The following is a 17,643-nucleotide window of genomic DNA, read 5'->3' on the forward strand; positions in this document are numbered from 1 at the left end:
CCGAATTCATAGGTTTTCAGGATGATTTGAAAGTTATCTAGGTAAGTTGGTGGGGACGGGTGACTTGGGGACCCTATTCTTCCACCATCTTCCAGTCTGATGTCTTTAATAGGAACTTAAAGCTGGCTTATTTTGGTTTGTTTTATATTGTTTTTTTCTGTTTTGCTTCTCTGCTTTACTTTTTCCACATTCCTTTGGTTTAGATGAATCCCCTGGGGGTTTTTTAGAATTACATTTTTACTTATCTGTGTTTCCCAGTACTGTTTACTTATAAGTCCTCCAGTCCTTTTAGGGTTCATCCCAATCCAATTTTGCCTGTCTTGATTATATTGCAAATATCCTGTTTCCAAATAAGCTAACATTCACAGATAAACATTCCAGGTAAACATTAATTTTGGGAGGACATTATTATTTTTTTTTTTTTGGGAGGACATTATTAAACCTAGTATAGTCTTCTTTTTTAAAGATTTATTTATTTGAGAGAGAGTGTGTACAAGCAAGGGAAGGGGCAGAGGGAGAGATTCTCAAGCAGACTCCCTCCTGAGCATGTAGCCTGACTTGGGGCTCCATCTCTTAATCCTGAGATCATGACCTGAGCCAAAACCAAGAATTGGATGCTCAACCGACTGAGACACCCAGACACCCCTAGTCTGTTTTTTTTAGGATTTTGTTTTTAGGTAAGCTCTATACCAGATGTGAGGCTAGAACTCACAAGCCCAAGTTCAAGACTCTCATGGTCCAATGACTGAGCCAGCCAGTCACCCCTAAACCTAGTATAGTCGTGGTAGGACAGGTCCTACTTTGTTCTTCTTCACCATTGTCTTAGCTTTTTTGAGACTTTGCTTCTCCATATTCATTTTAGAGATAGTTTGGTAAAAAGCTATTGGGATGTTGATTGAAATAGCATTGAATTTCTAGATTAATTTGGAGAGCATCGCTATCTATATAGTTTTGAGTCTTCCTATCCATGAATGTGATAAATCCTAATTTATATAATTTTTAAAATGTATTTCAACATAGTTTTGTACTTTTTTGTATAAAAATATTTCATATTCATTTGCTATCATAAGCTATAGCTCAGATTATATTTTCAAATTGTTATTGATGTATAAGAATTCAGCTGCTTTTATTTATTTTTATTTTTATTTTTTTAAGATTTTATTTATTTATTCATGAGAGACATAGGCAGAAGGAGAAGCAGGTTCCCTGCATGGAGCCTGATGCAGACTCGATCCCAGGAGTCTGGGATCATGTCCTGAACCAAGGCAGACGCTCAACCACTGAGCCACCCCGGTGTCCCAAATGCAGCTGCTTTTAAATGTTCATTTAATGAACAAGGGGTAGTGGAAGGGGAAGTGGGTGGGGGGCTGGGTGACCGGGTGATGGGCAATGAGGGGGGCACTTGGCAGGATGAGCACTGGGTGTTATGCTATATGTTGGCAAATTGAACTCCAATAAAAAAAAAGTGTTCATTTAATATCCAACAACTTTTCTGAACTCTTATTAATTTAAAAAATTTTCTGTAAAATCTCTTGGATTGTTTGAGTTTTCATGTTTTTACCATTTCTTTCTTTTAGCTCTGGCTCTGTTGCTTTCTATTTCACATTGTAAATTATTAAAAGACAGACACCTTTCTTTAATGTGGTTCGGAGAATAAATGTACCTTGAATAGTATATGAAAATATATGAAAGGAGACTCTTACATAGTGTTTAGGAAAAAGAAAACTCTTGGTTTCTCACACAGAGTTAGTGCTGATAAAGGGAAAAACACATGTAGAGAGAGAGGAAAGGGCTGAATTAGAAGATTTATGATAGATAACAAATCTTTCTGGCTTAGGTAATATAAACAAAATTAATGAATGAATTTAAGAATATCATCATACAGTTAAGTTAATATTGACTATATGGTACTTTGTCAGTTTAAACATTCTCTGATTTCAAAAGCCAAAATGCTAAATTTATTGGGGAAATTGAGCCAGTTTATTTAAGTCATTAATTCCTTTTAAGTGAATGACATGTTAGCTCTTCTCTAACCTTTTGGATCATTTCTTCTCATTATATGATTTCTTGCAATATACTTTCAGATCCCCTATCTAAACCTTAAGCTCATCAAAAACACAGTAAAAAATTCTATTGACCTTTAAAATAAAAATCATGAGTGTCCTAACAATATAGTTCTATCAACCCCCTTCCACATAAAATACAAACTCTGAACTCTGGATTTAAAGGTCATTTATTAGTAGCCTCATCTGGACAAAGATATAATTAAAAAAAATAAAAATCATCCATATAATCTCATGTTGGCATTGTAAAGGAAGTATTCAGTTGGAGCTGTCTTTCTCAGGTGGTAGATTTAGCAGTGGCTGGAGGTTGTAGAGATCCCATGGGTCCTGGAGCTTCCATAAGTCCCTTTCTATATGCCAGTATAGCTACAGATTTCTAGATCTGCCTTCTTTGTATTTTTTTCCCATTGTATATTGCTTGCAAAATGAGAGGTTAGCACTCCATGGAAGGCTGGGAAGATATTTTTTTTATTTTATTTATTTTTAAAAAGACTTTATTTATTTATGAGAGACACACAGAGAGAGAGATAGGCAGAGACACAAGCAGAGGGAGAAGCAGGGAGCCAGACGTGGGAAGCGATCCTAGGTCTCCAGGATCAGGCCCTGGGCCGAAGGCAGCGCTAAACCGCTGAGCCACCCGGGCTGCCCTGGGAAGATATTTTTAAAGAGATATTTTTATGAATTTTAGTACCTCATACCTCAGACAGGGTTTTTTGTCTGTTTTATTCACTGATTTATCTGTAATAACTGAAATATAGTGCCTGAGAGTTAGGAGATTGCTTTGTAAATATTATTGAATGTAAAAATGATTGGGTGCATAGAGCAGTATTGGTGTTAAAAGATTTTTTTGGTCATCACATTGAAAATATGCTGTGGGTTTATTAAAAAGATATTTTAGTATTTTATAGCTTTGTTGTTGTAAGTTTGTTATTATTTTGTATTCTTTTCCCCTAGGAAGTAGTGTTTAATGTAAGTACACTTGAAGTATTGTGAGGGCAGAGACAAATCCTCGGGAAATTGAATAAAGACTTAATACACTTAGATGTTCATCAAAAGTTTTATTTTCCGTTTTCTTCTGTACAAGTTAGTTACAGGCCTCTCTGCAGCAAGTGGATGTGAGCTGCATTATTCCAGTATAGCTGTATAATTGATGTGGCCCTGTGTGAACCTATGGGATCTGGGGCATGTAATGAGTTAAGCTTTTTCTGCTGAAATGTCAAGAATGCATTTAAGTACTTCTGGATTCTTGCCAGACCCACATTACCAAGACTATTCTTTATGTTAGATTCAAATATACAGTAGCTCTGAAGTGCTCAGGCGTGCATATTGAATTTCTTTCTGAATGTACTATAATTCAAAAGGAAACTTTTTTTGAAGGAAGACAGGTCTTTACACATTATTTATGAATAACTGGACTCAGATCTTGGATTCTTAATTGAAGTTTTACTCAGGTAAAACTTACAAAGGACTCCATTATATGTGTATAATCAGATTCTGGATAGATGATGTTTATAAACACTGAAGGGATATTTGGATAAATTATTTAAATTATTTAAAATTTTTCTCTTAAGCCATTTCCCAGTATTTTGACAGATGAAAATTATGTAAGATATGGCACTGATGCAGAGACTGAGATGCTGACAATCCATAAAAAGTGTTTTCCTATGGCACCATTCACATACTCATTCCTACTTTTATCTCAGTTGTAATTTATGTAAAGAAAACTTTTGTCAAAGAGGGTTCATTGAACTATTTCTAATAAGCACTATGACTATACAATGTGCTGGACACATTTCAGAACTGCAAAAATTTTTAAAAGTTGTCTTGATTTTGAAAAGAAAAACCCAATCCCCTTTTATGGTGATTTTTTTTCTTTGACTATACTCATTGGTCTAATGCCTCTTATTGGATCTGGCAACCTACAAAGGAGGTTGTCCTTTTGCTGGACAATGATTAAGTTTCCCATTTCCTCTTCCAAAGTAACTTTCAAGTTCTAACAGTAATGTATTGTGTTATTTTTCCATATATAACTAATACCCCAACTGAGTGTTTTGTAGCTCCTCTTTATATAATTGGGAGGTTTTAATAAGGAATAGTGGATTATTTTGATGTACAGAATACTTTATGTATGCCTTAAAGACCCTTGACTATTACAAAGTTTTTAATGTTAAAGAAATAATAAATCTGACTTTTTTTTAATATTGCAGACCGGATATCTTCACATTCTCTGTTACAACTTTGGAGTAGAAACCCACAAGCAGAATAAATACGAAGAAAGTTCTTTCTGGCTTAGGTAATATAAACAAAATTAATGAATGTGAATTTAGGAATATCATCATGCAGTTGAGTTAATATTGACTATATGGTACTTTGTCAGTTTAAACATTCTCTGATTTCAAAAGCCAACATGCTAAATTTATTTCATTTAACATGTGATGTTCATTCTTGTATGTTGCCAGTTGATAGGAAAATGTATTCTATTCTTAATATAATGTAAGAGTATGTTCTTTCATTCCTCCTTTGTATCTCCATCAAGAATATGAAAAATTTTTTTGCTTTGTTATATATTGGTGTCTGCCAGCCTCAGAGTATAAGGGTGGGTTGGTAAAGAGTAGCATCAGGATGAGTTTGGGGGAAACCAGGAAGAACTTGAATTCTAGCTGTGGTTATTATATATGATTTTAATCTCTGCTTGATTATATTTTCCACCTCTTTTTGGGATATAAAAATAACTTGGTAATGTATTTTCAAATGCCCTGAAAAATCACATTTTAACGTATTTTAAAAGAGGCAAAAATAATTATCAATGTTATTAACAATAGGAATTTTAGCACAGTGGATAGTCTTTCTAGTATTAGATGAACTCATTCAAAATTTGAGTCATCTATGGCATCAGTGGGAAATTGGTAATACTGTGATACCTACTTTTTAGAATTATTGTACAGCTTAAATACATTGATGCATGTATTGTAGAGTGTTCAATAACTTGCTTGGGAGACAGAAACGGTCAACAAATGGTAGCTATTGCTGCTATCTCTAGGTAATATGTTTGCTCTTTACTATAAATGAACACTAATGTGGCAAGTCCACTAGTTTATTCTAATATTTATTACAGTGAAATCAAATGTGGATTACTTGTTGACTTCCCAAGTAACTATATCATAAAGAAAACAGCCACATTTTCTGTCATATACTGCTAATATTTGGAAAATTTTTTCTTTGTGCTTTAATTATCTATGTGTTAAGAAAACTATTGGGAGCAGTTGGTGATACCGTAGGAATAAATAGCTGCTAATTAAACACATTCCTCTATAAATTTTACACCAGAAGGAGGCGATGAAGAGTGAGTGTTTCTATAGGCTTAAGTCTTTTGAAAACAGTGACTAACTTAAGGTAGAGGTTATATACAATTTGAAAGTACCCATTCAGTCCTTTGCAAATCCCACATTCATAAGTGCTCATTAACATTTTACTTTATGTTCTTTTAAATTTTTTTCACGGTTTTTAAAAGATCTTTTAATATGTTAAATGACAAAAAAGACATAAGAATCATTGAAATGCATTTGAAGAATTTAAGGAATTGAGTTTTTTCAAAATTGACTGTAAATAAGAAAAATTAATGGAATGAAACAGAGCCAAAGACTATGCATAGGGCAATTCCTAATTGGTGATCTCTTGTTAGGGACAGTGGGATAAATTGGAAAAATGACAGAAGACATTTGAATTGGACAAAATCATGGAGAATTGGATAAACCCTGAAGATGTTCTATAAAAAATAATCTAGTTGATCTTAATAAGTGAAATATACCCTCCTTCTTTGACTTACAGGTCAGAGACTGCTTTAGATTCCTGAAGAGTCCTTTTGTAGGTTATATTGAGAATATTTCTTAACCTTTTGTGTGAAAGCTCTGTGCTGCTTTTTCCTTTTCAGAATCCAAAGAAAGCTTGTTTCTTCAGCATCCGTCTGAGACCATGATTACAGTTTATATTTTCTTTAAGAAACCTCACAACCTAAACTCAGTGCTGCTAGATATTTTGGATGTGAATAAATAATTGGTTAGATAGTATGTTAGAGTAGGAGTAATTTTTGAGTTCCTCTTCTAACATTACTTTTAATTTCTCTAAAATTAATCTAAAACCTGTCACAGTTGGTAGCTAATGTAACTTGCTTCCTATTAGGAATTATTTTACTCTGCATGTAGTATCCTCATGTGAAGTGTGTCTTTTTCCTGCTTGTATAATACTTCTTGTATCTCTCATTGAATCAAAAGAGGAGAATTCAGCAAAAATTATACTACTGTTTTCTAAATTCATAGTGCTTTGAGTTAGTGAACCAGATTATGTAATTTCCATGTTGGGTTTAAAAATAGCTATTATGCTTACAATAGGGACAATATTTATGAAGTATTTTTATTTATCAATGCTTAGTCTTTACTATAGTTATATAGGAATATATATCACCAGAGGTCTTTTTTAGACAATTCTATTTTTTTAAATATTTGATTTATTTATTCACGAGAGACACAGACAGAGAGGTAGAGACATATGCAGAGGGAGAAGCAGGCTCCTCACAGGGAGCCTGATGCGGGACTCAATCCTGGACCCCGGGACCACACCTGGAGCCAAAGGCAGACACTCAACTGCTGAGCCACCCAGGTGTCCCATAGAAGATTCTATTTTTTTAAGTAATCCCTACTCACAGGTGGGGCTCAAATTTACAACCCTGAGATTAGGAGTTGCATGCTTTACTGACTGAACCAGCCATGTGGCCCACCAGAAGTCTTCTAATAAGGAAATAACAAAGGAAATATGTGTGTGTTATGCACAAATGTTAATGATTCAGTAGATGAGCCCTGGAGAAATTTGTATCAGTTTGAATGCTACTTAATATTTATCCCTTTATTTTACCTTTATCCTCAGCTCAAGATCTTGAGAATTTGACAATATTATTTATAGTCAGGCAGTGTGATCTAAGGAACAATCACAGAGCTAGCAGTAGAAAATCTGTTACTAATCAGTTGTATGACCTTGGGTCATGTGCTGCAATGTCTTTATCTGAAAAATGGGTACAATGTTATCTGTATTACAGGCTTGTAATAAAAACGACGTAAGTAATATAGTAGGACTTTAAAAAGTTAAGGGTATTATATAATCCTAGACTGATAAATTATTAACTATAAAAATCTTATGCAAGACCTATTTTAATAGTAAATGGAATGTATTAGCACCATCTTGTGGAAATATAATGAATTGTATTATCAGCAATTTCTTCTTTAATAACAAGAAGATAGTTTACTAAAGCTAACACTTTAGAGCTGTAAGAATCTTTACAGATCATCTAATTCAGTAATTTTGGAACAATGTTCTCTAGTGTTCTCTGGTTCTACTGGAACGCTTTTCAGAATCTCCATTAAGAGATAAAGGAAACTTAGCCACAATTCTCTAACATACCCATCTTGATTCAGAGAAGTTAGGCATTAATCATTTTGTTAAGTAGTATGTCTATGCAAGATTTTGTTTGAAAAAAAAAGATTAGCTTGCTTACAGTTTGAAAATGATTGCCATAGGTCAATTTCATCTTGTATAGATAGGGAAATGCACAGTTAGAGAGGTTTATACAACGGCACTTAGTTGGGACACTAGATCCCTAGTCTTTTAGGAATAGTCTTTCTCCAGAAGTCGGTAATGATGTTCCCTCTTTGATTCCTGATTTTGACTGAGTCTTCTCTCTTCTTTTCTTGGTCAGTCTAGCTAAACATTTGTCAACTGTTGGCCCTTTTCAAAGCATCAACTTTTGGTTTTATTGGTTTTTCTCTATTGTTTTTCAGTTATTTAATTTAATTCCCCCTGTAATCTTTATGACTTTTCCCCTTTGTGCTTGCTTTAGATTTAGTTTGCTTTTTTCCCCCCATTTTCCTAACATGGAAAGTTGAGATCTTACTTCTCTTTTAATGTAAAATTTCCCCTAACCACTGCTTTCCATTCCATAAATTTTGGTATGTTGGGTTTTCCTGTTCACTCAGTTCAAGGTATTTTCTAATTTTCTCTTGTGATTTATTCTTTGACTTATTGGTTATTTAGGAGTGTGTTGTTTAATTTCTACATAAATTCTTGATTTCTAATTTAATTTCACGTAGATGGAGAACATACTTTCTGTGACTTTAATTCTGTTAAATCTACTGAGGATTTTTAATATGCTCTATTCTGAAGAATGTTCTATGTGCACTTGAGAAGAGGGTGTAGTCTGCTATTATTGGGTGGAGTATGATACAGATGTTGTTAGGTTAGTAGGTAGTGTTGTTCCAATCTTCTGTAATCCTTTTTGATGTTTTGCCTAGTTGTCCTGTCTTCTTGAAAGCAGGGTATTGAAATCCTCAGCTGTCATTGTTGAATTGTGTCTTTCCATTCAGTTTTGTCAACCTTTATTTATGTATTATGGGGACTCCGTTGTTAGGTTTATATAAGCTTTTAAGTGTTATATCTTATGAATGAATTAGCCCTTTTATCATTTTAAAATATCCCTCTTTATCTCTAGTAACATTTTTTGTCTTCAAGTCTGATTGATATTAGTGTAGCCATGCTAGTCTTCTTATGGTTGCTGTATACATGGTATATCTTTTTCCATCCTTTACTTTCAATCTCTTTGTGTCTTTTAATTTAAAGTATGTTTTTTGTGAGGGTGCCTGGGTGGCACAGTTGGTTAAGTGTCCTGATTCTTGGTTTCAGCTCAGGTTGTGATCTCAGGATTGTGAAATTGCTCCTTGCCTGGGGGCTCTGTGCTCAGTGCAGAGGCTACAAAGTTTCTCTACCTCTCCCTTTGCCCTCCACCCCCATGTGTGCGCTCTCTCTTTTAAATCAATCAATCTTTAATAAAAATAAAGTGTGTTTTGTGTTAGCAGCATATAGCTGGATCTTTTTTAAAAAATCCAAACTGAAAATCTCTGATATTTGATTTTATTTAATCCATTCAGCCTTTTAATGTTGATTTATTGTTGGATTTATATCTGACATTTTGCTTTTGGTTTTCTACATGTCTCATGACTACTGACCTATTCCCTCTTTTCTTCCTTTACTACTTTCTCAAGTGAATATCTTTTGAAAATTAGTAAATTTATTTTTTGTTGTGGTAATGAATATATACAACATAAAATTTGCTATTTTAATTATTTTAAGTGTACAATTCAGGGGGATTAATTACATTCCCAATGTTGTTCGACCATCATTGCAAACTATTTCAAAAACTTTTTGAAAACTTTTTCATTACCTCAAATAGAAAGTGTAACTTTTGAACACTAATTCCCCATTCTTCCTTCCCCCTTCTCCAGTCCCTGGTAATCTCTAATCTACTTTATATCTCTATGAATTTGCCTATCTTAGATATTTCATGTAAGTGGAATCATACAATATCTGTTCTTTTGTGTCTGGTATATTTTACTTAGGAGAATATTTTCAAAGATTTTTCCATGTTGTGGCATGCATGAGAACTTCATTCTTTTTTTTTTACCAATAATTTATTTTACTGTGATAAAATATACATAACATAAAGTTTACTACCGTTTTAACCATTAAAAAATTTTTTTAGAGATTTTATTTATTTATTCATGAGAGAAACAGAGAGAGAGAGACAGAGACAGAGACAGAGACACAGGCAGAGGGAGAAGCAGGCTCCCTGTAGGGAGCCCGACATGGGACTCGATCCCGGGTCTCCAGGATCACGCCCTGGGCTGAAGGCAGCGCTAAACCGCTGAGCCACCTGGCTGCCCCATTTTAACCATTTTTTTAAAAAAAGATTTTGTTTATTTATTCATGAGAGACCCACAGAGAGAGGCAGAGACATAGGCAGAGGGAGAAGCAGGCTCCCTGCAGGGAGACATACGTGGGACTCAATCCCAGGACCCCGGGATCCCCACCTAAGCTGAAGGCAGACACTCAACTGCTGAGCCACCCAGGCATCCCAATTTTAACCATTTTTAAGTGTACAATTCAGTGGTATTAAGTATACTCACAGCGTTGAATAACCATTACCACTGTATTTCTAGAATATTTTCATCATCCTAAACAAATTCTGTACCCATTAAACAATAACTCCCCACTCCTTTCACCCCTGGTAACTGGTATTCTACTTTCTATCTCTATGACTTGGCATTTTCTAGGTTCCTCATATGAGTGAAGTCATACAATATTTGTCCTTTTTTTATATTTGTCCTTTTGTGTTTGGCTTATTAACATAGTGTTTTCAAGGTTCATCCATGTTGTAGCATGTATCGGTATTTCATTTTTTGTGGGTTAATAATGTTCCATTTTATGGATTTAACACATATGTTTATCCATTCAGCAGATGATGAACACTTGGGTTTTTTCCATCATTTTTGTTATTGTGAATAATGCTACTATAAACACTGGTATATAAGTGTCTACGTGAGTCCCTGCTTTCACTTCTTTTGTGTATATACCTAGGAGTGGAGTTACTGGGTCTTATAAATGGGTATCTTATAGTATGCCATTTAAACAACAGGGGCAGCCCCAGTGGCTTAGCGGTCTAGCGCTGCCTTCAGCCCAGGGTGTGATCCTGGGGACCTGGGATCGAGTCCCATGTCGGGCTCCCTGTATGGAGCCTGCTTCTTCCTCTGCCTGTGTCTCTGCCTCTCTCTCTCTCTCTGTGTCTCTCATGGATAAATAATTAAAATCTTAAAACAAATAAATTGTTTAACAGTTTCTAAAATTATATATTCTTTGAGTTACTTTCCTTGTGGTTGTTCTAGGGCTTACAATATACCTCTTAATTTACTAGAAATTACTTCAGATTTATATTAACTTTCTTCTGAAAGAAGTTTTAATTTTTTTTTAATTTATTTTTTATTGGTGTTCAATTTACTAACATACAGAATAACCCCCAGTGCCCGTCACCCATTCACTCCCACCCCCCGCCCTTCTCCCCTTCCACCACCCCTAGTTCATTTCCCAGAGTTAGCAGTCTTTACGTTCTGTCTCCCTTTCTGATATTTCCCACACATTTCTTCTCCCTTCCCTTATATTCCCTTTCACTATTATTTATATTCCCCAAATGAATGAGAACATATAATGTTTGTCCTTCACCGACTGACTTACTTCACTCAGCATAATACCCTCCAGTTCCAAGAAGTTTTAATTCTATATAACTATTCCCTTTTCTCTTTTTTTGCTAACATAATTATATGTGTTATGTCTACATATGTTTAAAAACTCAACAATACATGGTTGTAATTATTGCTTTATATAATATATACTTTAGAGAAGGCCAGTGAAAAAAGGAGAGCATAAATATTTTTATAGAATCTGTTTATATATTAACCTTCTTACCAGTTTTGGTTATCTTCATTTATTCTAATAGATTTAAGTTACCATTTAGTGTTATTTCCTTACTCTAATTATAACTTTATTCCCACTCGCTTTTTGTGTTGTCATAGTAAAATTATCTTACATATGTAATGCCTCAACAATAAAATTTCATAGATATTTATATAGTTGCTTTTTAAATAAGGAAGGAAATGAGAAGAAATATGTAATCATATTGTCTTTTATAATTATCTAAATAAGTACTAACACTTTTTTTCATATGATTTCACATTAATGTCTGGTGTCATTTGCTTTCAACCTGAAGAATGTTCTTTCATATTTCTTGTAAGGCAGATCAGCAAGAAATTCTCTCAGTTTTTGTTTATCTAGGAATGTATTTAGTTCTTCTTCTTTTGAAAAATTGTTTCTCTAGATACAGGATTTTTAGTTGACAGTTTTTTCTCTTTAAGCACTTTAAATACGTCATCCCTGCTTTCTGGCACCCACTATTTGTGATGAAGAATTAGCTGTTAATCTGGTTTCCTTTGAAACAATGAATCATTTTTCTCTAACTGCTTTCAAGATTTTCTCTTTATCTTTGACTTTCAGTAATTGGACCATGATGTGTCTGGGTATGGATTTGTGTGTGTATGTATGTGTGAGCCTACTTGGATCCCATGAAGCTTCTTGGATGTGTAGATTATTGTTTTCCCTCAAATTTGGGAAGTTTTCAACCATCATTTTTTTAAATATATTTTCTAATTTTCTATTTCTTTCTCTTGCTTCTCCACTTCTGGTACTCTCATGCATATGTTGTTGTGTTGAATGATGTCTGATAATCTTTGAAATTCTGTTCTTTTTTCCCCACTCTTTTTTTCCTGTTTGTTCCTCAGATTTGTATAATTACCATCAATCTATCTTTAAGTTTATATATTTTTTGCCTGCTCAAGTCTACTGTTGAGCGTCTAGTGAATTTTTCTTTTCAGTTATTTTACTTTTCAACTTCAGAATTTCCATTTGGTTCTTTTTAAAAATAATTTCTGTGATTAATTATTACACTCGTATTCTCTGTGTCATTGCATCATCATACCTTCCTGTAATTTTTTTTTGAAGATTTTATTTATTCATGAGAGACTCAGAGAGAGAGGCAGAGACACAGGCAGACTAGAAGCAGGTTCCATGCAGGAAGTCCAATGCAGGACTTGATCTCGGGACCCCAGGATCACGCCCTGAGCTGAAGGCAGATGCCCAACGAATGAGCCACCTAGGCGTCCCCTTCCTTTAATTTTTTAAATATATAGTTTCCTATAGTTCTATAAACATTTATGATAGCTACTTTGAAGTATTTTTCTACCCACTGCAACATCTGGGACCTCTCAGAGGCAGTTTCTGTTGCCTTCCTTTTATCCTCTGTATAAGTCACACTTTACTGTTTTATTGCATGTGTTGTAATATTTTGTTGAAAACTAGACATTTTGGGTAATATCTTACAGCAAGTATGGATATCAGTTTCATGCCTTTCTGGAACTTACTGTTCTTTTAATTGTTTGGTCATTTGGACTAACTCTGTGAGGTAAATTTTTCTCACAGGGTATGACCTCTAATGTTCCTGCTCAGGATTTTTCCCCTTGATTTGTCTTTTTATGGCTTTCTAGGCTTCACCTCTGCATCCACATAAGCTACTTATTGGTCAAGGGTTGTGTTTAAGGTCACTTAGCCAGTTAGATATTCACTCTTTGCAATTGGATATGTATTTGTCTTAGAGATTGTTTTCACAGTTTAGTGAATTAACTATTTTACCCTGCATTCAGCCAGGCCCTGATCATGCCTGAGAGGACAGCCTTGAGCATGTGTATAATCTCTCAGACCCTCCAAATATGAGTACAGTTTGATTTTTGTAAAAGATTTTATTTATTTATTAGAGAGAGAGAGCAAGCACAAGCAAAGGGAGTGGCAGAGGGAGAGGGAGAGGAAGAAGTGGGCTCCCCACTGAGCAGGGAGCTGGATGTGGGGCTCGATCCCAGGACCTTGAGATCATGACCTGAGCCAAAGGTAGACGCTTAACTGACTGAGCCACCAGGTACCCCATACTATTTGATTTTTTAATAAAAACATGTTTTTTAGAGCAGTTTTAGGTTTACAACACAATTGAGAGGAAGGTACAGAGATTTTCCACATACTTCTGATCCCACGTATTCAAAGCCTCTCCACTAATCAACATTACTCACCAGAATGATACATTTTTTACTAAGGATGAACTTACATTGACACATCATAATCCTCTAACTCTGTAGTTTCCCTCCAGGTTCACTCTTGCTGTTGTATATTCTCTACGTTTAGACAAATGTAAAATGACATATATCTACCATTATAGCATTTTAGTGTCATACAGAGTAGTTCTACTGCCCTAAAAATCCTCTGTGTTCTGCCTATTCATCCCTCCCTTTTCCCTGAACTCTATAAACCACTGATCTTTTTGGTCTCCATTGTTTTGCCTTTTCTGGAATGTTATATAGTTGGAATCATTTATTTTTGGTGCTGAATAATATTCCATTGTCTGGAGGTACCACAACTTATTTGTCCATTTCCCTAATGAAGGACGTCTTGGTTGCTTCCAAATTTTGTCAATTATGAATAAAACTGCCATAAACATATAAACATCTACATGCAGCATTTTGTCTGGATGTAAATTTTCCATTCCTTTTGGTAAATACCAAGGAATGTGATTGCTGTATCATAGGGCAAGAGTATATTTAGTTTTGTAAGGAACTACCAAATTGCAAAGTGGCTGTACAATTTTATATTCCCACCAGCTATGTGTGAGACCTCTATTACTCCATATTCTCACCAGTATTTTAGACTCAGTGTTTTAGACTTTGGCCATTCTGATAGGTATGTACTGGTATTTAATTTTTGTTTTAATATGCATTTTCCTCATGACATATGATGTGGAATATTTTTTCATAGGCTTATTTGCCATCTGTACATCTTTTTTTGTGAGGTATTTGTTAAGAACTTTGGATCATGTTTTAATTGGGTTATTTGTTTTTTTACTGTTGAGTTGTAAGAGGCTTTTCTGGGTATATTTTGGATATCAGTCCTTTATCAGATGTGTCTTTTGCAAATATTTTCTCTGTGGCTTGTCTTCTAATTCTCTTGATATTGTCTTTCACAAAGCAGAAGTTTTTAATTTTTCATTTATTTAAAGATTTTATTTTTAAGTAATCTCTGCACGCAGCCTGAGGCTCAAACTTACAACTCTGAGATTGAGAGTTGCATGCTCTACCAACTAAGCCATCTAGGCAACCCAGAAGTTTTAAAATTTAATGAGATCTAGTTTATCACTTTTCTCCCATGTATTGTTTCCTTGATATTGTATCTAAAAAGGCATCAGAGGGGGCACGTGGCTGGATCACTCAGTAGAGCATGTGACTCTTGATTTTAGGGTTGTGAGTTCAAGTTCCACATTGGCCATGGAGCCTACTTAAGAAAATAAAAAAGAAATTAAATAAATTAAAAAAGCATCACAATACCTAAGATCATCTAGGTTTTATCCTATGTTTTCTTCTAAAATTTTTATGATTTTGCACTTTGTATCTAGTTCTATGATTCATTTTGAGTTAAGTTTTGTGAAAGATGTAAGGTCTGTGTCTATATTCTTGTATGTCCAATTATTCAAGTATCACTTGTTGAAGAGACTGTCTTTGATCCATTCTGTTGCCTTTGCTTCTTTGTCAAAGATGAGTTGAATGTATTTATGAGGGCCCTCTATTCTGTTCTACTAATCCATTTGTATTTTCTTTTTTTTAATTTTTTTTTATGATAGTCACAGAGAGAGAGAGAGAGAGAGAGAGGCAGAGACACAGGCAGAGGGAGAAGCAGGCTCCATGCACCGGGAGCCCGACGTGGGATTCGACCCTGGGTCTCCAGGATCACGCCCTGGGCCAAAGGCAGGCGCCAAACCGCTGCGCCACCCAGGGATCCCCATTTGTATTTTCTTTAGCCAATTTCTTTCTTTTTTAAAAAGATTTTATTTATTTATTCATGAGAGACAGAGAGAGAGAGAAAGGCAGAGACACAGGCAGAAGGAGAAGCAGGCTCCATGCACCGGGAGCCTGACGTGGGATTCGATCCCGGGTCTTCAGGATCGCGCCCTGGGCCAAAGGCAGGCGCCAAACCGCTGTGCCACCCAGGGATCCCTGTAGCTTTTTTAAAAAATATTTTATTTATCTACTTGAGAGGGAGAGAGAGAGATAAAGCACACAAACAGGGAGGAAAAGGGAGAGGGAAAGGCAGATTGCCTGCTGAGCAGGGGATCTATCCCAGGACCATGGGATCATAGCCTGAGCCAAAGGCAGACATTTAACTCCCTGAACTACCCAGGTGCCCCGGTTGCTGTAGCTTTATTGGAAGTCTTGAAGTTGTGCAGTGGCAGTCCTGTCCTGCAATATTCTGTTACCTATTCTCATCTCATTCTATTACATAGAAATTTTAGAATGTTGAACCAGTTTTGCATACCTGAGATAAATCTCACTTTGTCATGTTTAGTTTTTAAAAATTACTGTTTGGGTTTGACTTGCTAATATTTTATTGAGGATTTTTACATCCATGTTCATGATATATATTGGTTCATAGTTTTCTTATAATATCTGACTGGTTTGGGGTATTATTAGGGTAATGCTGGCCTCACAGAATGAGTTAGTTAGGAAGTATTCCTTCTGCTTCTATTGTAAAGAGATTGTAGAGAGTTGACAATCATTTCTTCCTTAAATATTTAGTAGAATTTATCAGTGAACACATCTGGGCTTGATGCTTTTTGTTTTGGAATGTTAATTTTTGATTCAATTTCTTTGATACCTATGGGCCTATTTAAACTATTTCTTATTGTCTTGAGTTTTGGCTGCTTGTGCCTTTCAAGTAATTGGTCCATTTAATTTAGGTTATCAAATTTGTAGGCAGAGTTATTTATAGTATTTCTTTATTACTCTTTAAATTTTCATGGTATCTGTAGTGATATCCCTCCTTTCATTTCTGATATTAATAATTTGTGTCCTCTTTTTTTCTTAGCCTGGCTAGAGGCTTATCAATTTTACTGATTATTTCAAATACTTGTGTTTGGTTTCATTGATTTTTTTCTCTATTTTTAAAAAAGATTTTATTTATTCATCTTGTGAATAAATAAGACAGGGAGAGAAAGAGAGAGAGAGAGATAGCATGAGGGGTGGGAGGGGGCAGAGAAAAGGGGCAGAGGGAGAAGCAGACTTCCTGCTGAGCAGGGAGCCTGATGTGGGACTCCATTCCAGGACCGTGAGATCATGACCCAAGCCAAAGTCAGATGCCCAACCGACTGGGCCACCCAGGTGCCCCAATTTCTTTCTCTCTCTCTCTCTTTTTTTAAAGATTTGTTTATTTGAGAGAGAGAGCATGAGAATAGAGGGATGGGCTGTACCCACATGTCTCGTTCCAGTGCTTGCTCCGTCTATTCAAATTGTGTTTTTTCTTTTTTGTATTGTTGTGCCCAAGATCGCGAATCCGAGAAACCACCACCAAGGAGCCGACACCGATGCAAACACACGAGGGTTTATTTACAAGCTCAAGCTTGGGTCCAAGTGTACCCGACACAGCGGAGCAGGGACTTGGGCCCCGAAGTGGGTTACAGCTGGGTTTTTTATAGGCTGGTCTAGGGGATTTCCAGAAGGGATGGAAGAATTCTAAGATGGGACTTTCTATCATGGGCGTGGGCTCTGTTGTCTTTCTGATACGGGATTCTCTGCCGAGGGCAATTCTGAGCTCTGTTGTCTTTCTGATATGGGATTACCCGCCGAGGACATTGAGGACGTTCTGCAGTTTTTCCCCTTAAAGTTCAGCTCTTATTCACAGGGACCTAAGATGGCTGTACTTGTGCTAATGCTAAACTTTAGGTGGGATGGCCTTAATTTTTCTCGGCCTCCACATTATGCCTTATAATTTTTTCTTGATAGCTTCACATGTACTGGGTAAAAGGAACTGCTGTAAATAGGCCTTTAGTAATGTGGTGGTTAGGTTTTGGGAGTGGGTTAAGAGTTCTTTAGTCCTGTGTTTAGTTCTTAGTCCTTTGGTGAGTATATGCCTTTGGACTGTGAACTTCACAAGTATTTCTCAGTTTTTTACTCCACCCCTAGGTGGTATAGTGTGGCTAGAGTAGTCTAGGGTTGAGTATTTCTCTTCCCCAGGTAAATTGGGTTCTGATAATACCTCCAGGAGATAGACTCTAGTTAACTAGTTT

General features: G+C 35.6%; 1 protein-coding gene across 6 annotated transcripts in view; it reads left to right on the forward strand.

Moving 5' to 3' along the window:
* The window catches only part of TEX11 (testis expressed 11), a 323,813-nt gene that overhangs the window by 65,945 nt on the left and 240,225 nt on the right, over positions 1-17,643 (forward strand). For all 6 annotated transcript variants that reach the window (XM_077890293.1, XM_077890296.1, XM_077890292.1 and 3 more), the window contains one exon: positions 4,271-4,356. In XM_077890293.1, the coding sequence (XP_077746419.1) occupies positions 4,271-4,356 (86 nt within the window). The remainder of the gene's footprint in view (positions 1-4,270; positions 4,357-17,643) is intronic.

This window comes from Canis aureus, chromosome X (genome assembly GCF_053574225.1).
Source record: "Canis aureus isolate CA01 chromosome X, VMU_Caureus_v.1.0, whole genome shotgun sequence".
Taxonomy (NCBI): domain Eukaryota; kingdom Metazoa; phylum Chordata; class Mammalia; order Carnivora; family Canidae; genus Canis; species Canis aureus.